General features: G+C 35.2%; 1 protein-coding gene across 1 annotated transcript in view; it reads right to left on the reverse strand.

The window, feature by feature from the left end:
- The window catches only part of LOC145246698 (tetraspanin-15-like), a 271,980-nt gene that overhangs the window by 87,996 nt on the left and 158,970 nt on the right, over positions 1–25,014 (reverse strand). Inside the window, exon 3 of the mRNA XM_080108423.1 lies at positions 12,447–12,521. Coding sequence (XP_079964549.1) covers positions 12,447–12,521 — 75 coding nt within the window. The remainder of the gene's footprint in view (positions 1–12,446; positions 12,522–25,014) is intronic.

A 25,014-nucleotide genomic window follows, 5' to 3' on the forward strand; every position in this document is an offset into this window, starting at 1 on the left:
AGGCTATAACTTTTGCCCGTTTTTAATGAGCTAAAAAGTCTAGTTATAGATATTATTTATCAAAAATATACCAACTTTTGGGGTTTTTGCTTTGTTGTTTCGTTTTTACTTTTAGGTAGACACACACACACACACACACACACAATTTCCTTTATAAAATTGAAGTCAAGTAGGTTCAATCAAGTATGTAGTACCTTACACATATATATCCCACCGGAAGTAAATAGATATGAGGATTAATGCAGGTATCAAATTATTTGTACAGGAACGCGTGAGACTGTCCAAATATAAATATCTGAGCTATAAAGAAAAATTCCTGCCCATAAAATAAACATGGCCGTATTTCGGAGAAGGCTGAGGTGGGAAGAGGAGTACATGGCCAGTGAGTTTAAAGAAAATAATTTTTAAGAAGGAATGCGTAGGAAGTGCGAGAACTCAGGGTTTCTTATTCTAACAGATGTCCTTGATGATAATGATTAGTGATAATATTATTATGATCCCCCATCTTTAAACATGACAAGAAAATATTTAAAAATAAAAAAAAACAAACAAAAAAAAAACGGTACTTATTGAGAATTACGTTTAATTGAAAAAACAAAAATACAGAAAAATCTTTATAACGCATATATTCTTCCCCGAACGAATATTTCATATTCCAAAAATTACGTAAATTGATTAATTGGGTTTTGTATATATATATATATATATATATATATATATATATATATATATATATATATATATATATATATATATATATATATATAAGTCATGCCAGAGATTACTATAACTATGGCATATAAGGGGAAGAAAAAGAAAAAAAAAATCAATTGTCTAACTTCCGGAAGATGAATATTTTATTAAAAAAAATTTTTTTTTAAATTCAAATTTATATTTTATTAAATAGAAATATTTATTAACAATTTCACACTCGTCTGGTCTTTCTAACCATTAAATCTTAATTTATTATCGAGTGTTTCAAACAGTGAGTTCCTTTTTATATAGAAAATCATTTTTCTTACAGTTTTTAGTGATTTGAGGTAAACTGTATTCAATACAATACTGATTTTGTCCCCGATAGTTCGAATTGAGTTGTTTCCTCTTCATTTATAAAATATTTATAAAAGATGATTGTTCAAAAAATAGTATCTTATTTGGTAATTTTTTTAGTTTAAAAAAAAAAAAAAACTATTTGATCAATTTAGTAGATTTTTGTTCCGTAACAGGTATGTAAATCATAAAAATTTGTTTGCATTTTTTTTTTTTAAATTAAATGTAATTTTAAATAAGCACAAAAAATCTTCTGGATGGAATATTTTCTATGGATAGTTGATTGTTATGCTTTACGGCATCTTAACCTATCGTGTGTTCTTCAATGCCGAAGTCAGTAGATTTAAAATTGCCGAAAATTGTATTGCAAATAAAAAAAAAAGTTAAAAAAATAAAAAATTTACAGGACTTGTTCAGATTGGCACTTATGGTGGTAATTAAAAGTAAAGAAAATACAGAAAAGTCTACATGATGAATGTACCCTTTATCTATAATATAAATCTCACTTGTCTGTTTAAATGTAACATACAGACTGTTTTTGGTTTTTTTTGCTCAACACCCACCTCTAAACACCTGGGCGACGCCGGCACTAAGGCTAGTCTATAATATAAATCTCACCTGTCTGTTTAAATGTATGTATGTATGTATGTATGCATGTATATCTGCCCAAAACTTTCGACAGAGGCGACGGATTTTCAAAAGATCGGTATCATTTTGAAGCTAAACCCTTTGGACGACAAATATCGAAAAATTGGCTAAAAACATTAATTCCTTCACTCTAAACTGGGCACTTTTCTACAGGGAGGGGTCGCTTTTTTTGCCGATATTTTCGAAAGTCATCCCCTCTTTTCGATTGACTAGCCTTAATTTAAACCTTTGCCACTTCTGGTTTGGTGATGGGCGCAACAGCAAAGACTCACGTTGGTTTTTATTTTTAACGTTCTTTTCCTCCTTTGCAGTACGGGTTCGAGCCTGCCTGCCTACTACCACTTTTTTTTTTGCTTAACACACACCTCCAAACACCCGGGAAACACCGGGGACCTAGTATTTTAAAAATTAAATAAATCGATCAAGTAGTTTAATTTAAAACTAAGAAAATCAACGTTTACGATTTTTCGCGATTTTATTACTAAACTGAATTGAACATAGGGTTTATTTTGGACATTTGATTTGAGTTGTCTCCCCTCTCTTTTTAGTTCATCAAATTTCATGATGGCTGAAGAAAACACTATGACTCACTAAGTCATAAAATTTGATTTGCTTGAATTAAAAAAAAACTATTTTATCAAATTACATGATTTTTGGAATATTTCATCTTCGTTCCGTGACTGATACGCGCATCATACAGATTTTTCTGTATTTTATTTACTTTTAATTGCTGCCATAAGTGCCAAATTACATATAACTAAATCATAAAGTAATTTTTCAGATAAAAATAACTTGGAGAAAAATATACAATTTGGAAACAAGAATTGATGAGTGGGAGAGAATTTTCTTCAATGATACAATATTTAATCTCCATCATCCTCCTCGGTCTGTCTATATTCGTTTCTAAGAAAATGCAGAAATTCTTTAAAGTCTTAGCACATAACTCAACCATCCTTATCATACAATTAAATGTGTTGATTTCAAAGAAAGCTGACAAACGCCATCAATGCCTTTGGTAAGGATAGGAATGGAGAGAGAGAGAGAGAGAGAGAGAGGGAGAAGATCCCACACCAAACAATGAATTTCAAACAAATTAGAGAGGAAAACATGAGTAATATCATATGCCAGTACCATTCACCTTAGCCGGGTTGAATCCACTCCCCTCATAGGAGGAAGTTTCATGGGAATATTAAGTTCACAAGCAGTCGACTATTGCATGTATATCCCGATTAAGAGGATATGACCACGTTAAGTTTTTGCAGTTCTTGAAGGGAGGTGTCAACGTCCTCCTACATACAGCACCTGGTATTCCCAAATAGTCACTCATTTGGTACAGACCAGGCTCAGCGTTGCTTAACTTCAGTGATCTAATAAGAGCCGGTGTGTCAACGTGATTATGCCATTTATAATAATATAGTGAGCAATATTGATAGAAATTAATTTCTTCCCGTTTAATATGTGAATTTCAGCCAATTAACCGAGAACCTGCATCTCTGAAATGATCAAGACTTTTTAAATTGTTTTTTTAACTGTTTTGTTTTTGTTTTTGTTTTTCGTAATCGCTGCTAATAATTGATATGTGTTGCATATATTTTTCTATATTTCTTTCTTTCTTTAAAACTTCATTAGCTAAAACATATGAAAAAAAAAATGCGGAAATCAATTTTGTTCAGAATAAGGATTTTAACCCAAGCACCCCTGGGGGAAAAAAATCAGAAGATTCCAAACCTTTAGAAAACTTGTGCCAATTAAAGAAATCGCTAAGGATATATTGACTTGAATAAAACATAAATTCGTTTTTGTGTTTACTTATTAAAATGATGGTTGATGGAGAGAAATGTTAGATTATCAAGCAAATCAATTAAACATTAAAAAATGAGGCAAACATTTCAAAATGCAATAATATATATATATATTCGTGTGTGTGTGTGTATTTATTACAGACATGTAAAGCTTTGCTACACTGGCATGGTAATGTTTCTATTTGTATTTATTAAAAACTAAGATCTCCTCAGGCGAAAAGTTTTTCTTTTCAGTTAAGTGTTCATATTGAAATATAAAAAACGAAAGAAGTAAATGAGAAAAACTTTAGGCTTAAAACTGAATGTCGCATGATCTGATTTAAAGTAATATTAAAAAAAAAAATTCTGTCTTTAGCTTAAAGGTACTCAATCTTTACCATTTATTTCGTCTGTGTTCTTGGGTGATAGAATGAGAACAAAATGTATCAGTCGATGGTAGACATTTGCAGAGAAAGGAAAGGGAAGAGAAAGTTATATTCAACAGGAGGTGGGAGACAAGGCCTATTTAAAATAATTTTTTTTTTTTTGCTTTTATTTATTTCATATATTTGCTTTATAGAAGTTATCATAAAAGCAAACAGAATTTTGAATTATATATATATATATATATACGAGGGGCGTGTGCAATAAGTAATGCCTCTGACCCACTTCCCATAGTAGTAGACCAACAGAACTTGGCACAGTTATTAGTCTTTCTCTACATAGGAAACATCCAGAGTTATGCATTTTTCCCATCGTTTGATGCAGCTCTGGAGACCGTTTTTGTAGAACACCCCAGGTTGGTCCTCCAACCACGACGTGACTTCAGAAATCAAGGCTGCATCATCTGGGAAACGCTTTCCTTTCAAAAACAACTTAATGGCTGGGAAGAGGTGAAAGTCAGAGGGTGCAAGGTCAGGAGAGTAGGGAGGATGGAGAAGGATTTCATAACCACACGCCCGTGCTTCTGATCTGGTGACATGCGAGTTGTGGACTGGAGCATTGTCCTGCAGGAGGAGGGTACCTTTACTGATCTTGTCCCGCCTCTTGATTTTTATAGCTTTCCTTAATTTCCTCAAAAGTGAAGCATAATAGGCTCCTATAATTGTGGTACCCTTTGCCAGAAAATCTGTCATCACTACTCCGTCCTGGTCCTAGAAGACTGCGAGCATGACCTTACCAGTGGAGGTCTGCACCTTTGCCTTCTTTGGAGGTGGTGAGTCCAAGTATTTCCACTGCATTGACTGGGCTTTGGTCTCTGGATCATAGTGATGGACTCAGGTTTCATCCTGTGTAATCAGTCTTTTGAAAAACTTTGACTCATCTTCTTGGCACATCTCCAAATTCATCCTCGAGCACTCAACACGTTTTCGCTTCTGGAATGGTGTGAGCAACCTAGGAATCTATCTGGCAGACACCTTATGCATATGCAAATGGCTATGAATGATAGTTTTCACAGACCCTGTACTAATCTTGACATCTTGGGCTATTTAACGAATAGTAATGCGCCGATCTCCCAAAATGGCAGCCTCAACTTGACAGACAGATGCCTCATCAATGGCAGGGGGGGGGCGACCAGGTCTGGGAGCTGTTTCCACAGACTTCCGGCCATGTTTGGATTCACGATGCCAGCGTTTTACATAGTCATATGATGGGGCATTATCACCATAAGTTTCTTTCATTTCATCAAAAGTCTGCTATGGTGGGTGTCCTTTCATATACAAAAACCGGATCACTGCTCGACATTCAACAGGCTCCATTTGACACCTGACTCAGTTCAAACACCTGTAAAACAGAAACCACAATCAGTTCAGAGCTGTAATTTGCCACATAACTCGTAGAGATATAAATCATTGCACATGCAAAATTTCAGCTAGATCAAACAACTGAAGTGGGTCAGGGGCATTACTTATTGCACACCCCTCGTGTGTGTATATATATATATATATATATATATATAAATTAATTTTTTATATCATGCTTATTAAAATCAGCCATTATTTATTATGTTCAAATTATAGAAATTTAAAAACTCACCAAGTAGTATCTTGTATATAAAGTAAAGTTAATTGCTTTCCGATTTAGTTAACGAGAACAACTTTGATAACAAAAGGCAAATAACAAATCCTGTTCCATCTGTGAATTAAGGGAGCGAAGGGGCGTTTAGGACTTGATGATGTAAAGACGAGCAAGTAGAACTTGGCATTGTGACTCCGATCATCATAGTGACATGGAACAGAAATAAAACTGTAATAAAAGTTATGCTTGGTTATGTGTTTACTCACATGCAAATTAAATGTTGGAGGAGTATTTGTTCCAGTGTCCACAAGATGAGTGCAAATTAACAGCTAGAAACAGCAACAACTAAACTTTAAAAATGATATGCCTTTTATTTTCTTTAAGAACTGTATGCTGTCATCTTAAGTGAATGTTACTGTGAACTGTCCTGTGCACTATACATACATGTAACAAGTAAACACTTAACTATATTCTCATATTGTTCTCATCTTGATTGTTAAAAATCACAACGTTTCAGATTATTTAACCACAAAACTTCTCCATGTTCTGCAAACTTGTGTACCTTCTTGTCAAACTTGAAGAATCTTTATGGCGATTTTTGGAACCTAAGTGGAATTTCGAACTGAATCTTTTATTTAACCCACGTGTATAGATTACTTTCATTACTTATGGTTACTAAGTTTGAGTAAAAGTCTTTTGGCAATTGATGGTTCAAAACTTTCTACAGATTACAATATCTAAGAATAACATAATCATTAGTTTACACTTCCACCAGCCCATGGCTGACAGAACGAGAACAATCTACAAGTGAGGATTAAATAAATACAAAGAATTCAGCTTGAAATTCTGTATAGATTCCCAAGTTTGACATAAAAATTTCCAATTTTGAAAAGATGCACTTGTAGAAGGCCATATGGTTACATCGGTCGAAACATCATAAATGTATAAAACAAGATGAAATTATTTGGATTATTCGGATTATTCGGATTATTCGGACAATCCTTCTCGTCTTGAGTGTTATTCGCACAAAGCTTCGGCTAATGTAATCTCCGACCTTCTTCAGGTGTCACATATCAAACTTGGGGAATCTTCCCATCAAACTCAGGAATCATTTGCATGGAATTTCAAATGGAACTCTTGTGCCATCAGCCATGACTGCATAAAAGTCTTAAGTAATTCGCAAATGTATTCTCTGCATCGCCTGTACCGAGGATTGAACCTTCAACCTCTAGAAAAGTGTCCGAATTTTACTTAATACTTTATCTGTTATGTCAGGGGTTCCTGCATCCAATTCTAGTATGAATTTTGGGGGGCCTTATATCTATTTTTTGTTGTTTGAGATGTACAATATTACTATTTGCCAATATGAGACCTTACTTACTGATATATATATATATATATATATATATATATATATATATATATATATATTATATATATTTTATTTTTATTTATATTATTTTTATTATATATATTACATAGTCGCTACACTGAACATGCTAATGTTTTGGACAATCCTCGCCAGGCGACATAATAAAGCTTATGTGCCAATGAAGGCATCTGGTTCTGAAATGGAAGAAATGAAATATATTTTTTATTTATAAAAATAAACTGTTAAAATGCTAAATTTAAACGGGAGGTGTGATTGGTTAAGTGACATTTTAGACTCAAAACAATGGAAAGCGATCGGGGGGGGGGAGAACGTCAAGACTTAACAGGATAAAGAGGAGGAATAGAAAGGAAAAGAAAAAGAAAAAGGAAAAAGAAAGAGATGGAAGAAGGAAAAAGGGGTCAACATGATTACACTGCCACAACTGAATTTATTGAGCACTCTTAATAACCTCGTTTTAATTCATGATTTTTCCCTTTTGAATATCTTTAACTTGGAATATATATATATATATATATATATATATATATATATATATATATATATATAAAATTTGAGGTTGCTATTTTCAAGAGGTAAGGTAACCAGTGAAATATAATGAGATTAATATAAGAGTGCTCAATATCGAAGTAGAGCAAGTTACACTTTCAATTTGTCTTTACATAAGCAGTAATGTGTTGCTACACAGATATGAGCATGTTTCGCTTTTCTAATATTTAGTAACTAGAGACCTCTCCAGGCAACAATGCTTATATTCAAAAGCGGAATTGTTAACATAAGAATTCCGCTTTTGAATATAAGCGTTGTTGCCTGGAGAGTTCTCTAGTAAAAAAAATACTAGAAGACCAAAACATGCTCATGACTGTGTAGCAACACATTACTGTTCATGTAAAGACATTGAAAGTATATATATATATTATTTAGACCTGTCTGATTGAACACGATAGAGTTATTCCTTTTTCCGATCTTTCAGGATATATTTTCTATTTGCCGAGCGGTCTTTTTAATTTCGGCAGGCATATTATATAGAATGGCGCCCAAAAGTTGTTGATCGGCCATATTTTCCTCAAGCGCTTTCTATTGGGTATCCGATATCCTGAAAGATCGGAAAAAGCAATAACTCCGTCGTGTTCAATCATACATGTCTAAATAATTACTTGGTGCCAAAATATACAAATATACAAATATATATATATATATATATATATATATATATATATATATATATATATATATATACTCGGGTTTTTTATATTCAAAAGTAATGGACTAATGAATTATGAATTCAACGAGGTTGTTAGATAGTGCTCAATAAAAAGAGCTGATAATACTTGTTTATTGTTATATAAACATGCTCACATCCCGCTGCTACAAATAGCCACTTGTTTCAATCAAACAACAGATATCATCAGGCAGCGACTTGACTATTCAAAAGTTCAATGAATAATACTTTATTCATTGAACTTTTGAATAGTCAAGTCGCTGCCTGATGATATCTGTTGTTTGATTGAAACAAGTGGCTATTTGTAGCAGCGGGATGTGAGCATGTTTATATAACAATAAACAAGTATATATATATATATATATATATATATATATATATATATATATATATTTATTTATTTATTTATTTATAATAATGTTATAAACGTTGTGTGAGTAACGTTCAGGATGAAAACAATAGTCAACAAAAGCGAAATAACCCAAAGTATAAATCCTCATCTCAAAAATTCCAAAATTACATTAATATTACATAAAGTTATCTATCTATCTATCTATCTAGATAGATAGATAGATAGATAGACAGATAGATAGATAGATTTGTCTAGCATACTGTTCCCTGTGTTTATTTATTTATTTATTTTTTTTTTTTTTTTACTCTCCTTCTACATTTTTTCAAACCACATGAACTCACACCAATTGCAAACTAAAAATAAATTAAGAAACAACATAGCCCAACTATCATTCCATGATTCGTTGGTTGGGATACGAGAGATCAATTAAGTAAACCATAAATAGCAAAGTATCCCTGCCCCCAATTAAACTAAGATACGGTTAGAGATGGGGTTAAGAGTAATTTCCCACGCATTTGAAGATAAAATTAGTTCAAATTGCATAAAAAAAAAGTGGGGAGGAAAAAAACTTGCAAACCGCTAATTTGTGCAGCAGCACAGGTGTAATTTGTAAGAAAGCTTTTTTTAAGTGCTTGTTGCAAAGATCTAAAATAGTTTGAATATCTAAAATAAATACGGAAACAAAGAAAAGTTCTAATCATGAAAACAAAACAAAAAAAGTAAATATGTAAAATTATTGGATTTTGATTTATTTTTTATGTTTATTTTTTGAATCCGTTGTAAACAAATTCAGATTGATTATTTGGATTATTCAGAATACTATTCTCATCTCAAGTGTTATTTTGACAACATTTCAGTCCAACCTTCCTCGGGTGTATTTTGTCGAACTCGGGAATCTTTCTGCCGAATTGTAGAATCTACACTTATTCAAACGGAACCGTTTATTTAATCCATGTTGATAACATGCTCTCGTTCCATCAGCCATGACTTGGCAATTTGTAACTGGTTTTTAAAAAATAATTTTTTAAGTTCAATTCATATTTTATTTCTAACTAGTGAGGTGGGGGCAGTCGTAAAAAAAAAAAAAAAGATGTAACAGCTGGGGGGGGGGCGTTTCCCGGTCGTAAAAGCCGCTTAAATATAATAAATTGTGACAACGGAGGAAGGGGGGGGTAGATGTGACAACCGGGGTAAGGGGTCGCACTGCGTTGTCCGGTCGGAAAAAAAAAAAAAAAATTATGATGGGGGTGTGCAGAAAAAAATCAGGTGCCATCAGCAGAAGCGAAACGGAAAGCAAAATTTTCTAAGCATTAAAAAAAAAAAAAAATGACATGTACCGGGCGCGAACTCACATAATTGGAGTTAGAAACCGAACCCTATCATGTGGCCATGATTACGCAGTTGTTATGACATAAGTTATATTAATAGTTATTTAAAACGAAAGAAGGTATCAACGATTAGTGCATACGCGGTTAATGTTATAAACTTAGTTTCGTAAAAAAGTTGTCGAAACATTTCACTCTGCAATTCGTCAGCTTCTTTTTTGTTATTAATGTTTTGTTTTGTTTTTGTTTTTTTGCATTGCTTTTAGTGCCCCAAATTGTCGTATGAATCAGTTTTAAACTTAAAATTAAAATGAAAGAGTCTTTTTTTTTTCTTTTTTTTTTTTAATTAAAGAATCTTAATGGGATTGGAATTTTTGTTTCTTTTAAATAAAAATTTAACCCCCAGTTGATTAAACCGCTGATAAAAAAAAATCGAAATAAAGACAATTTTTTGTTTTGTTTTTGTTTTAATATAATTAGCCGCCGGTATAAAAAAAAAAATCCCAGTAGATATTATAAATTACAAACCAACCCTGTTTAAATGCAAAACGAGGCATAAAAAAATAAGTTCAGCATTTGCCCCCGCCCCCTCATTTAGCCCCCAAAGTTCCCCGGGGGCGTCAAATCCTGGTGAAAATGAACAAACGGTGCAGTTTTAGGACTTATGTAAATTTGGGTTCTGCACCATGCAAAAAAAGAAATGACTAAGTCCATCATTTGCTCCCCTCATTTAGCCCCCAAAGTTTCCAAGATCTTAACAAATTTAAATCTGAGCTCAGCACCATGCAAAACTGCTAAATAGACATACACAGAAAATTTTGGACAAATATGGTAAAATAGTCCGAAAAATGGAGTGTTTTAATTAGCCCTACCCTGGGACACACTCAAGAGTTATCGCAAAGTATAAAAAAAACAACATTATATAGAAATCAGTTAGTTACAACTTTTCAGAAAGTTTTATAAAAATCCAAGGCATCAGTTTTTTTAGTTTTTTTTTTTAATAAGCACAAATGTCAATTTTATCTATTTTAACCCGAAAGGAGGGCAACCAGAGTTTTCCCGGAAAATCCGTTCTGTTACTCTTTTACTCATACCATGTTTAATGTTTATGCAAAAAATTTTAAAATTCCAAGGCATAGTTATTGAGAAAAGTACGAACGGACGAACGAACATGGGTGAATTTACAGGTCTACCCCCTTTTGTCGGAGGACCTAAAAAAGAAAAAACACTGGTATACGAGCGCAAACCTTAAAGCTAATGGTTATAAGATAACTTCCTAATCTCTTGGTCCAGAGTGCTGATAAGAATTCTCTCGAAAATTCTTGAATTTAAACGAATTCAGAGAACAATGGTTGACGCATGTGCAGTTGTTGAAATCGTTTAGAAAGAGACGATTTTAGGTGACTCCCGCTTGAAATAAAATGCAATTTCTACACGAAATAACTGAACATGGTTTTCTAATTTTTAGATATTATTTGTCCAAGAGATGGTCTATCTAACGATACCGAGTTGGTGCATGTATGATGGGTACGAGAAAAGCTTTTTAGCAAACACACACACACAAAGACAGGTCCCCTTTATATAATAGATAAAACAATATACTTATAAAAATGGCAGTACTATAGAAATATATCGTCGATATTTCATCCGAACAGAGGATCATCAAGTTAAAAGCACGCATTTTTACTTAGCAATTGTTTTTATATATCTAAGTGTTTAGTTTAACTAATTAACCAATCAGATTCTTTGTTATTTCTCCCTCACTGGTTAATGTTTTCATTGATCAATGGTCGATCTTCGCTCAAACAACGACCTGGCTGACCTTTACTTGATAATTCTAAACTTTACTCATGCGCTGTTGACGTAAATACTGAAAATCTATACGCAATATATTATACCAACTTATAATGCTATATGTGTATATGCATGAAATAATAATTCTTATATGACTATCAGTAGGAGGACCTGACGCTTCCCAGGATAGAATGAGGATCAACCAATGTTTTACACCTCCAATACTTTGGTCATCGAAATCAGTGAAATTACCCATGTTTCAAATCAATTGATAACCTGCTCTAGCTGAGGATCAACTGTGGTTGTAGTGGGAGGAAGCTTCGCATGCCCCCCCCCTCGCAGTGACTTAGTCAACAATTAGTCCACATTGCACTGTAGAGAACTTGCTATTGATGTTATAAAATTATTTTTATATAATAGCTTGAATTAAAGCGTAAAATGTAAAAAGTCAAGTACCTATCATGGTTCAATTGTGCTCTGAACTGAAATATTCATTTCGAACATGCCCCTGTCTTATCAAAGAATCTACTGTTAATTTTATACATCGAACCCTTCTTCTTGTGCGGTGATGAAACTTATCAAATGCATTTATGACGTGAAACTGTATAAGGGTGTTAATTTTTAGCAAAGTTGTACTGTACCGTCTTTAAACAGATTTTTTTCAATTATCAAAACTTATCAGAGGCATTCAGATACAAAACCTATCTAAGAACACTCGCGGACACATGAAATACATTTGTGTGAATTTTCAAAAAAAAAAAAAAAAAATCAGCAAAGCCGTTTCGGAATACATAGTAAAGTGGCTTTTATATTTAAGAAGAGATATTATTTTTATTAGTAAAATAATACAAAAGAGCTTATTTACCTGATTTCTATAAACAAATGCCAAAACACCAATGGACACCTGGACAAGGAAGGCCACCACCGTAATGGTCAGAAACTGTAAAGAATAAAGAAAAATAAGTTTATAATTAATCAAATGTTATAATTATAATAAAATTAGCAGGGGAACTCGATGTTGCTCGGGATTGAATGATTATCAACAAATGTTTCACACTGCAATATATTTATTGTCATCAAAATCAGTGAAATCGTCCCCTTTTTTTAATCAAATCGATTGATTGCCTGCTCTAATTTAGGACCCATCGCAGTGCACCGGGAGGAAGGTTCATAAGCCCGCCCCCCCCCCGCAGTGACTTAGTCCGCAATATATGACACTATTGGTGTCATGAATGCATGCAGCGAGGTGCATATTGCGGTGAGAGGGGTGTTTGACTGGACGGGATAGAGGAAGAGAGGGCAGAAGAGGGGGTGTTGATGTCTGATTGGGACAAAACAGAAATGTCTATGGGATTTGTCAGAAAGAGAAAAAAACAAATAATAATTGTTTTTATCTCATTGTCGTTATATATCTGTTAACATGAAAAGTTGTTTTTAAAATCTCTGTTGAGAGATATGAAGAGATCCAGAGATCCTTAGCTGATTAAGGCTGACAACTTAGAATGGGGGTCAAGGGTAAGGGTCGCTGCCAAGCACTGTTCGACCTGGAATGACTAATCACTCCTAATTTGATGAATAAAAACCTCAGTGCAAATGAGGGTTAAAATTTGGTAGAGATAAGTTCGAAGAGGAGGAGTAGAAATTAAGGGAACAGAGAGAGAGAGAGAGAGAGAGAGAGAGGTGTTGAGTGGACAAGACGAAGGGTAAGCTCCAAGAGGAAGAAAGAAAGGGTGTTTGTAACCACTCTCTGAAGGAGAGGTGGGGAAAAGGGGTTGGATTTAGAAAAAGGAATTCTAAAGAGAGTAGAGTCGTAGCCAGCAAACTGAACGGCTGAGCTGGTCAAGTGCTCCCGATTTAGGAGCCCTCAGGGCCTGATGTTATGATGTTAACTAGCCTGTGTTAATGGGAAATCTGTGACTTTACTGGTCTGGTCTTACATCGTCTCACTGCTATAGTCAGTCACCTCAATTTAGACAGTAGCTGTTATGAAGTAATGAAATTAATAAATAGTTTGTTATTGTTATAAACCGGAATTCTATTTGTTTGTGATGAGGACTCTTCATTTTGCAGCAAAACGTAAGGACCAGCAGAGTGATTGATGTATCCGGAGACTACCTACACAGGGTAGGAGACGATTCGATCGAGAGGCAAAGCGCCCCACCATGAAAACACAGTGGGTGAAGACGATCAACAGGCTAACTTGTGATGGGACAATGTACGATCGAAAGATCACCTATCATATCGGGTGGAATCCTACGAGGTTAAGGACACCCAGCGTGGTTGGTGCAGTATGGGTCTCGTTACAAATGGTGCTGATGATCCAGGAGATCTCATTTCGTTAAGAGACGTGCGAACGAATTTCCACGGGCACAGAAATTTTTTTTCTTTCTCGAAAACACAAAATCTCCTTGTGAGAGAAAGGAAAGAAAATTGAAAAAAAAAGAAAACGCACTGAAGAAAAGTACACCGTTCCAATATCTTTAAGAGACTCTGAGAGCATAGCCAGACCACGGACTGTAGTCAATCGACTATAAGGTCTGGGCCAGCTCGTGTAAACAGCCACCTAGCAGCAGAAGACAGCAGAAGGAGCAGACACTAAGAGACAGGGTAGGTCACTTTGTGGTCCCCTTTTCATTCTTTGCTCAGTTTTGGTGCTCGGTCTGTTTAGAATTTTGAATTTCAACTTTGCACGGAGTGGACAGTAGTTTTGTTGCTGGGTGGTAGAAAGAGCGGAAGTGAGAAAGGCGATGAGTTCTTGGGGAGAAAGCAAAGCAAACCAGTCAGTGGAAGAGAGATCAGTAGAGACCGTAGAGCTACAGATGACGATGGAACGACCACTGTGGGGGATAAGTATACCCTCTTATGGAGGAGAGAAGATGAGAGGGGAAAATCTTTTCTTTCCTTTTCTTTTTGCTTAAATAAATGAAAGGGTTGCTTTATTATTTTCTCTTCTTTCTCTTCGGCAACCAAGCAAGCCCTAAGTGTCCCCCCCCCTCCGAACAAAGGCACGGCTGCTGATTGGTTGACCACCATTTGTGAGCATACTTGGAGGGGGGTGGGGAGTGGGTTACAGCTAGCGATTTTGATAAAACAAGGTTGTGAAAGGGAGAGAGAGATTATTTTTCGGGATTCTTTTTGTGACACGTTCCAATACGCATGTCTCTGACAGCTGATCCCTTCCCGTGGACTGACGGTAGATAAAGAACCAAGAACTTGGTAAAGGAAAGAAAACTGCCAGCCCCCTAAGTTGCATGTCTAGGCCAGTGTGTAACTACTATTTGTAAAGTCGAAGACAATAATCAATTCTATGTTAAGAAAAACCAATTAAGTTTTGACTTTCTTTTCTTTAATTGGAAACGCCGTTGTAAATGCAATATATTTCTCCGATAGCCCAGGTAACGTTTGGAAGCTGATTTGAAAGCAGAACCGGAGAGCGACCGACGAAGACGAAGACGAATTCGACCACTAGATGAAAACACGGGTGATGCCACAGTTATCGGCTACAGCTGCATCTCAACCCACGAGCCTATGCACCTGAGCTGCCCTGTAGGGGTTACAATACATTCTAGTCTACATTGCACTATAAAGAACCTACTGTTGATTTTATACAATTCAATCAGATTTTTTTTTGATTATCGATCATCAGTACTTATCGAAGACATTCTGATACAAAACCTATCTATGAACCATGCCAGGCATATAAAGTACCTCTGTGTGAAATTCCATAAAAATCAGCCCAGCTGTTTCAGAGTCCATAGGAAACGAACTAACACATACACACAAAGTTCCTTTTATATAATAGATAGATGGATAGCTAGATAGAATTATTAAGTTATATTTAACAATTTTATAATTAATCAAAAGTGATATATAGCAGTCAGATTATTAGTAACTAAATCAATTTCCCCACCTTTTAACATATTTTTTTTTCATTTAGGGGGCTACTGTAAATTAGGGATGATGTCTACAGGTTCACACTAAGTAGGGAGTTGAGCAGAGGGCTATCTTGTTCACATTAAATTTTTGCATGTTAGTACAATGTAAGAAGCAGAATACAGGGAAGAAATTCCAAAGTCTATCAGTTTGGGGAAAGAAACATTCAGAGTAGAAGGCTCTCCGGTATTAGGGGACCTCTGCATTTTAGGTGTTAGATTTTGTTGCTTGTGTGGTTAGTTAAGGGTATTTAGAGGAATGCAACAGTGCGGTGATGGGACAGGGGTTGGAGCTTGATTGACAGGGCAGGACCTACGAGATTGGAGACTTTGTTTGGATTCTGTTTAGTGGTTGACTAGACTAGTGGTTGGCAGCACTTTGATAAATTGGAGTTTTGGCAGCCTCCTACAGCTGATGGAGATCTTGTATTTCCGCCTTGTCATTGGGGTCTGCATTCTTTGAGTTCTCCTCGGATACGTGTGCTCATACCAGTATTCGTAATTATCTTTAGACTGATAATTAAACTTTTAAATGTGCACTCTTTTGAGAACTGAAAGTCGAAAGCTTTAGTAAAAGAAACATTTTTGAACTATTATCAAATTATCTTACTGTGTGCCCAAGCCTGTTTTTATTTAAAAAAAAAAAAAAACAATTGGCGCTTATGCACTTATGTTACCGTGCTATTATTTTTAATAGTATTTTCAAGTTAAATTCAAGTTTTATGATATCTTTTTTTATTAGATTGTTAGGTGAAAGTACAGAATAATTACAAAACACCCTCCCTGTATTAAGAATGGCTTTCTAAATAATAACATTATGATTTCAGCACGGTAACATAAGTGTATAAGTACAAAAAAAATCTAGTTAAAATTAATATACGTCACTACGATAATCACCTGATGCTTTTACATGTCACTATTTATAAGTTATCAACTAAATTGCTATGATAACATTTTTAAGTTCACATTTCTGGTAACTATTAACTGTAAAGAAATATCTAAATATTTTGATTATTCTAAAACATATTTTAGCTGACAAAAGTTTTTGGCTTGAATAATCATAATAATTGTTGACTAGCACACCTTTCAGTGTTGCCCGGTCAATATCAAGCATTTGTTCTACATTGGGAAAATTGGTTTCTGAACCAATAGCACACAAGATGGAAAATTTTCTAATCTTCAACAAATTCTGAACGGTTATAATTTGTTGCCTAATTGTGCTACCAAAATAAATTTGGTATCATTATTTGTTTTGCAAAGATCAATGCGCTCACATTAAAAACATTTTTAGATATAATGAAACTAACATTTTGGCTTGGGATAACGATTTGAAATGCATAGAAACTGATATTAAAAGAGCAATTGACCAGCCCTACCCAATCACACTGGATCTCCTTCGTGCCCTTCTCCATAACAGACCTCCTATCTCCTCACCACAACTATTTCTCATGCCACTATCCTTTGTATAAAGCCAATTTCTCTTCCATTGAAAACTTGCAAGAAGAAACCCATTCAGCAGGAAAAATCAAACATGAATGGAAATCTCTTTTGAAATAAAATAAATTATGGACCATTAAAAATAATACACATTGGAATTAATGGTGACAGAGTGCACGTTTGGATGCAAGTGTTTTTTTTTTATTTTTATTTTATTTTTTTTTTTAGAAGGGAGTCACTGCTTATAAAGGCCTGAAGGCCATTCGAGGATAAGGTTCAATGAATTTAATTTAAGGTGGTAGTGTAATAATTGTTAAAGGTGTAAATTGGGTAGAATTTGATTATTTATAGGGAAAGCTCAACAAGAACTTGTTTACACTGGATTTGAAGGCATCCATGTTGTATTCAACTGGGAAGCAGGCTAGTGTAACAGTGTTCCACGGGTGGGCAGTTCTAGGAAAGAAGCTTTGTTCATGGAATCTGTGCTTGGATTTAGGCATACAAATAGAGAGTGGGGGAAATCATATACAGTGGCTGTAGCTAGTCGAGTGTTTTTTTGTGAAAGGATATCTTAGTAAAGCATATCTTACAACCGATCAATGCTGAGCAGCCTGCTAGTACTGAATAAAATTAAATAAGTCAAATAATATTTACTTGTTCTTTTATGTTTGGATTCTTCAGACTATTGTTCTAATCTTGACCATTATTTTCAGCCTTTTACTGTGCTGAACTCGGGAATCTGCAAGGAATTTCAAACAGAACCTTTCATTTAATCCACAACTAAAACCTGTTCCCGTTGCATCAGCGTTGATTGGGCAGAAGTCCTAAGTAATTCACAATTGGCTAATCATATAAGAGGAGTGTGCTACCGCTATGGGTTAAATAAAGGGTTCTGTTCGAAATTCCATGTAGATTTATTAGTTTGACCCCAAGATTCCTAAGTTCGGCAAAAAAAAAAAGAAAAGAAAAATTGACAGTGATTTTTGTATGACATCACGTTTGATCATGCAGACCTTTATGTTGTCGCAGTGACCATGGTTTTTATCCTTTTTCAACAAGGCATATTGCCAGTTGAACATAAGGGGCTACTAATTCGGATCATGCCCAAGGAAGATTAGCAAGATGTTGGTTTACATTACATTTGTGACTTCTGCATATCAGTAATCAGGGAAGCGAGTAGCAGGAAGGGAATTCCAAAGTCTAGCTGTTTGAGGGAAGAAACTCAGAGTAGAAAGCTTTCTGGCATTTAGGGACCTCAACAGTGAAGGGGTGCGATTTTGTTGCTAAGTAGGTTTGTCAGGGATCTGTACATCGAGGGAGCACAAGTGCAATGGGTTCATCAGAACACATTCCATTAAAATATTTGTAAAGCAGGCACAGGGATGCAACATTGCAACGATGGGGCAGAGATTGGAGCCTAGTTAATGAAGCAGACCTATTAGATTGGAGACTCTTTTTTTGGACCCTATCCAAGAGGGAGAGACTGGTGGTAGATGCACCAGCCCAGATGTGGCAACAATAATCCATGTATGGGCGAATGGTGGTCATGTAGAGGTACAGAAAACTCTCAGGTGTGGTAGAAGGAGCCCATCTTCCTTGCAGCAGCCTTCGCAATGACCACATGCGTGAAATCAAAATTGTGTACACTATAAAGTAACCACATTTGGTTCATATTATTTGGACTACTGTTTTCATATTACATGCTATTTTTACGTTGCAGTCGATGTGATCTCTAACCTTCTTCAGGTGTGTAACACAGCACAAACGGTTATATGCCAATGCATGCAAAATGACATCACCGGTAGGGAAAAATAAAGACTTTAAAAAAGGAGATCACGTTAGAGACGGGGATAATGGTTGAGATCACTTGAGGGGTGTAGAGAACAGTCGACATCACATAGGTGATGCCACGGCTGTAACGATGAGGAAATAAATGTTTTTATGCAACAAAAAAGCGAGCTAAAGTTCTTTTCTATTCTTCGTCTACTTTGCGACTGATGCTACAACGTGTTCGTCCCAGGCAATGTTACAGGGGCATCTTGTAAAACTCAGGAATCTTTCTGTTGAACTCGAGAAGCTGCACAGAATTTTGGACAGAATCCTTTATTTAATCCGTGGGCGTAGTGGATAAAGTACTTTTTGTTTTTTTGTTTTTTTATTACATTTTCACGCCAAACAATGCACATTGCCACTTTGGTGTAGGAAGCTACTATCAGGGACATAGGCATCAGGGGTACTGTGTAGGGAGTTGGGCAGCAAGATGTCGGTTCACATTACACTTGAACTTCTGCATGTCAGTACAGTTGGGGAAGTAGGGACCCGAAAGGGAATTCCAAAGTCTAGCAGTTTTGGAGAAGAAACTACTGGAGTATGAAGCTCTCTTACATCTAGAGATCTCTACTATGAAGAGGTGGGATTTAGCTGCTTGTCGGGTTTGTTGGTGGTATTTACGTCGAGGGGGCACAAGTGCTTGCAGTTCGTCAAAGCATTCACCATTAAAATATTTGTAGAACAGGCAAAGGGATGCAACATTTTGTTGGTGGGACAGAGGTTGAAGCTTAGATGACAGTTTAGGATATATCAGGTTGGTTACTCTCTTTTGAACCTTGTCTAGGAGCGAGAGACTAGTAGCAGAGGCACCAGCTCAAATATGACAGCAATGCGCCATACATGGGCAAATGGCGACCTTATAGAGGTACAGGATATTTTCAGGTGTTAGTAGCTTTCTAGCATGTTAGAGAGAGCCTACCTTCTTTGGAGCAGTCCTGGCAATGCTCTCAATGTAATTGTTCCAACTTATGTTTCCTGTGAACGTTGGGCCGAGGAGTTTAAAAGAAGTACTTTCAGATAATGAATTTTTGGCCATTGCTATTGGTGGTAAAGAAAGTTTCTCGTAATTATTGAAGGAAACAAGTTTAGTCTTAGCAGCATGATAAAGTTCAGTTGTAAGTTACACTATCCAATACTCGGTACGGGGCAGCACTCAAAATACAATTATGAATAATTTAGGACTTTTACCCAATCATGGCTGACAAAACGAGAACATGCTTCCCCTGTGGATTAAATAAAACGTTCCGTTTGAAATTCTGTGCAGATTCCAGAATATGACAGTACAGGGTGAGGCCCCGTGTTTTGACAAGCTTCTGGGTTTGACCTTTACTCCTGATCTGAAATGGAACACGTACATCAAGTCTGTTGCCAAGGTCGCTGGAAAGATGGTGGGATCCTTCTACCGCTCCAGAAGATATCTCACTACTGATGCAATTCTCTATCTATATAAAAGCCAAGTACGGCCAAGGATGGAATACTGTTGCCATATCTGGGCAGGAGCTGCCAAAAACAGCCTATCATGCCTTGACAGAGTACAAAATAGACTTCGTGGTTTAGTGGGGGATGCCCTTTTCTCTACCCTGCAACCCCTCTCCCACAGAAGAGACGTTGCAAGCCTATCCTTGTTTTATCGTTATTTTCATGGCAGGTGCTCGTCTGAACTCCAATCCCTGGTCCCCCCTCGCCAATCTTTCACGAAAAACACTCGTCTAGCTGAATCCACTGTGAAAAATTTCCCCCACTCTATATCTGTGCCTAAATCAAAACGCGGATTTCATGAACAAAGCTTCTTTCTTAGAACTGCACGCCTGTGGAACTCTGTTCCGTCTGCCTGCTTCCCTCCGGACTACAACTTGGATGTCTTCAAGTCTAATGTTAACAAATTCCTAATGAACCGCCCCCTTAAGTAAACACTTCATCAAATCTCCTCACTAACGTAATGTACTTGCAATAACCCTTATCCCTGAGTGGCTTCCGGGCCTTGATAAGTGGTGATCTCTGTGTAAAAAAAAAAAAAAAAAAAAGGATTCCAGAATTTGACAAGATACGTTTGAAGCAGGTTAGAGGCTACATCAACTGAAACGTTGTGAAAGATGAGAACAGTAGTCTGAAGAATTCAAATAGTACAAATAATCGATCCCCATCAAAAAAATTCAGAAACACATTTGTTTCAAACTGTAAACTGTGCTTTGTAATTGTTATGCATGTTTGTTTTTTTCGTTCTTTGTCTTTTTTTTCTTTTTTTTTTTACAAAGGCATCACCACTTATCAAGGCCAAGAGGCCACTCGAGGATAAGGGTTAAAGAGTGTACAGTAGACAATTGGACAATATAGTAATCGTTAGTAATGGAAACTAGGTAAATTTGTTAACTTACATGCAACGGCTCATCAAGAACTTGTTTACGTTAGACTTGAAGACAACCATATTGTAGTCAGCTGGAAAGCAGGAAAACGGAAGACAATTCCATAGGCGTGCAGTTCTAAGAAAGGAGCTTTGCTCATGCACTCTACGTTTAGGTTTAGGCACAGATAAAGAGTGGGGGAAATTATTGATAGCGTTTTCTGCTAGATGGGTGTTTCTTGTAAAAGTTTGGCGAGGGGGGACCATAGATTGAAGCTCAGTCGACCACTTGCCATGAAAATAACGATAAAGCAGAGATAAACTCGCAACATCACTTCTGTGAGAAAGAGTTTGCAGGGAAGAGAAAAGGATACTCCCTACGAGGCTACGAAGTCTATTTTGAACTCTATCAAGGCAGGATAAGTCCTTTCTAGCAGCTCCTGCCCAGATGTGGCAACAGTACTCCATCCTATGCATTATTTAAAGCTAGCTATGTTTTTTGAGGGATTCTTTATTTTTCTTGATTCAGATCTTCTGATATATTTTTTAGCTCTTTTAGGAATTTAAAGATTTTCTATATTAGTATACATATTTAAATAAATTTTTCATATTAATTTTGAAGAAAAACTTTCTAAGGTTCTTTATTTTTCACATTTCATAAGGATGTGTTTGACTCTGATAGGTGTTTGGCATGCGTTACATTTTTGTTGTAATTGTAATACACGTGTGAGCATAAATAGTTGCAAGTTCTCACACTGTGTTAATATGAGAGTACAAGGTGGACCATGGATTTATTTTTAGCAGCCTTGTAAATCTCGCTCCCCTTATTTTGTCCTTTTAGTCCTCAGATTCCATAAGTGATGTTTCTGACAAAGGGAGAAAAATTGCTGTTTCTGGGTTACAATCTATCCATCTAACTCTTATTGTTGGATAGTTTTTGAACTAGTATTTTTTAGCTTTTTTTTAATTCTTTAAATCAAGGTAGCTTCATTGTCTGGAGCGATTTCTATATAAAAACGAAGATTAATATTTTCTCAAGTTAATTGGAAGAAAAATAAAATCACTAAAAAGAAGGGAATGGGGCTCAAATTCACTAGTGACATACTATCAAAGCCAGGAATAGAAGTCGACTCACAGAGTGGAAAATAATATTGGCTGTCACGCGTCTTTCACATTACTGGTCGGTCTACGTAAATTTGCATATTCGTGTCATATATGCACGGACATGCGCATTCGATTTCTAGGATAATCCTTAAAAGAAAATACATGACAAGTGTGGATACTTGTTTTCACAAATGGTTCAATTCCGCATTGTTACAACATTGTATTCCTTTTTGTCATTACTAGGGCATCCATGCCATCAAAAATGGCCGCATACTTTTCTTTTTTATTGATTAGCAACAACATTTACAATTAAAATCTGTACTTATACAGAATAGGGGCTGCGTTGTCGTTGGCATATTCCGAGCAGGTTATGTATGTAAACCAGCAAAAACGTTTAGCCAATGAAATTACAGCCGCCGACAATTGGTAAACGGTAGCTTTTATTTTTTAAATTGTTCATTGAAAGTAAAAAATAGTTAAAAAAAAAAAATAATAATAATAACAACAGCCTTCCCATGTTAAAAATTGCTTTCTAAATAATAAGATTATTATTTCATACACTGCACAAATACACATTTTGTTTTCGTTTCTGAATTTATATATATATATATATATATATATATATATATATATATATATATATATATATATATATAGCATAGAATTAAACATGATATGGTAACTGTTAATTATAAATAGATAATATATACAGTAATAAGTAAACAATAATAAATATATATATATATATATATATATATATATATATATATATATATATATCTTCTATAATATAAAAGCCAAAAATCTGTTTAAATGAATGTGTGTATGTATGTATGTATGCGTCTCGCAAAAGCTTTTGGCAGAGGCAACGTATTTTCACAAGATCAGTATCATTTTGAAGCTCGACCCTTCGGACGCCAAATATCAAAAAATTAGCCAAAAATATTAATTCCTTAACCCTCAAGTGAGCACTTTCCTACAGGGAGGAGTAGCAAAAAATCGTTCCTTCCAGACAATTTAGCCAAACATGCATGCGCAAAAAACATTCTTTCTTGAATCAGTTTAAATATTAAAAAAAAAAACCTCCACCTAATTTCGCTCACATGGTCATAAACCAGTCGATATAGTAGCAGCGTCATTATCTTAAGATTGCATTTTCGAACCTAGTATCAGCTATATATATTTTTTCGAATTTTAAAGTTTTAATATTGAAACAGGGTTATTTATGCCATTTTTTCGTTCGTTTTTTTTTTTTATTCTTCCATCACGTTCGCTGTTTTTTTTTTTTTTTGTTTTTCTGATTTTTAAAGAAGTTTAAACATCCTTCGCTTATTCTTTATTTTGCATCACGTTCGCTGCTTTTTGTTTGTTATAATATTTAAACAGGGTTATCACGCTCGCTTAATCGTTATTTTCCATCTTGTTTGGATTTACACCGCCCCCCCCCCCCCATCTGTATACACACCTCCAAACACCCAGGCACGCCGGATACCACCGCTAGTATATATATATATATATATATATATATATATATATATATATATACACACACACACACACACAGTATATAGTAACATATAGTAAGAATGATTAGTATTAAATAGTGATATTTTCAACAAAAAATCAAATAAGGTGTAAGGCTCCCAAAATTCATATTAGAACTGTCCACAAGGACACGTGGTGCAGAGTTTACAGTACATAAAAAAATCAATTATTAACGTGATATTCTCCTGAAGGTTGAAGGTTCAATTCTCAGTGTGGCTGACTGAAAAATACAATTGAAAATTACTTAGGACCTTTATTTAGTCATGGCCGACGGAACAAGAGCATGCTACCCTTGTGAAATAAATAAAGGGCTGCGGCCAAATTCCCAAGTTCACCAAGATACGCTTGAAGAAGGTCGGAGGTTACATAAGCCAAAACGTTGTGAAAATTACACTCAAGGTGAGAACAGTAGTCTGATAAGTCCAAATAATACGAACATTTTTTTTTTTTATTGAAATCACCACACAATGATCTTTTTTGATTATAATTATGTTTTTTTTTTCCTTAATTTTTAACTGTTTGCTAGCCGTTGTAAATATTGGCCATCTTTTATGGTACAAAAAATACAAAGTTTTCCTTTGGCACTTTTTTGGCAGTTTACAAAACCTGCCCATAATATGCCAACCATCAGCAATTCTTCCCCCTTATTGTCAGAAATATCGGACATGGTATGTGAGGACTTTATCTTCTCTATATAAATGATTTTCTAGAGAATATTATTAAGAGAACCAACATTTATGCTGATGACACCATCCTCTATTCTGATATTGCAACTCGCCCATCCTCTTTAGATCAGTTGAAATTAATTGCAGTTAATCAAGAAGTTGATTTTGGGTTCTATTATGGGTTGGGATAAGAAATGACTTGTTTAATTTAATCCTGTTAAGACTCAGCTATCTTCTCAATCACAGGCGTGTCTTTTTTTATTCCTGAGATTTTTATGGATGGCTCTGCTCTCGATGAGAAATCGACTCTAAAACTTTTTGGTTTTTCTTTCTCATCTAATCTTTCTTGTAGTCCATATAGTACCTATTTACAATGCCTCCCCACGGGACAGAGTTAGACACCAGGCTCGTTTTTTAACGTGGAGAAAAGGTACAAAAATAAAAAAAAATTGTCACAATCGTGAAGGACTGCTCCTCCACCGAAAGAGAACAAGAAATTGAAGTACAGCATCTGAAGAACAGATACTACACTTTGATCTTGACCAAAAGGTCAATATATTGTAGTCCATATGGTAAATT

Source organism: Euprymna scolopes, chromosome 24 (genome assembly GCF_053919585.1).
Source record: "Euprymna scolopes isolate OS-2025 chromosome 24, ASM5391958v1, whole genome shotgun sequence".
Classification (NCBI taxonomy): Eukaryota; Metazoa; Mollusca; class Cephalopoda; order Sepiida; family Sepiolidae; genus Euprymna; species Euprymna scolopes.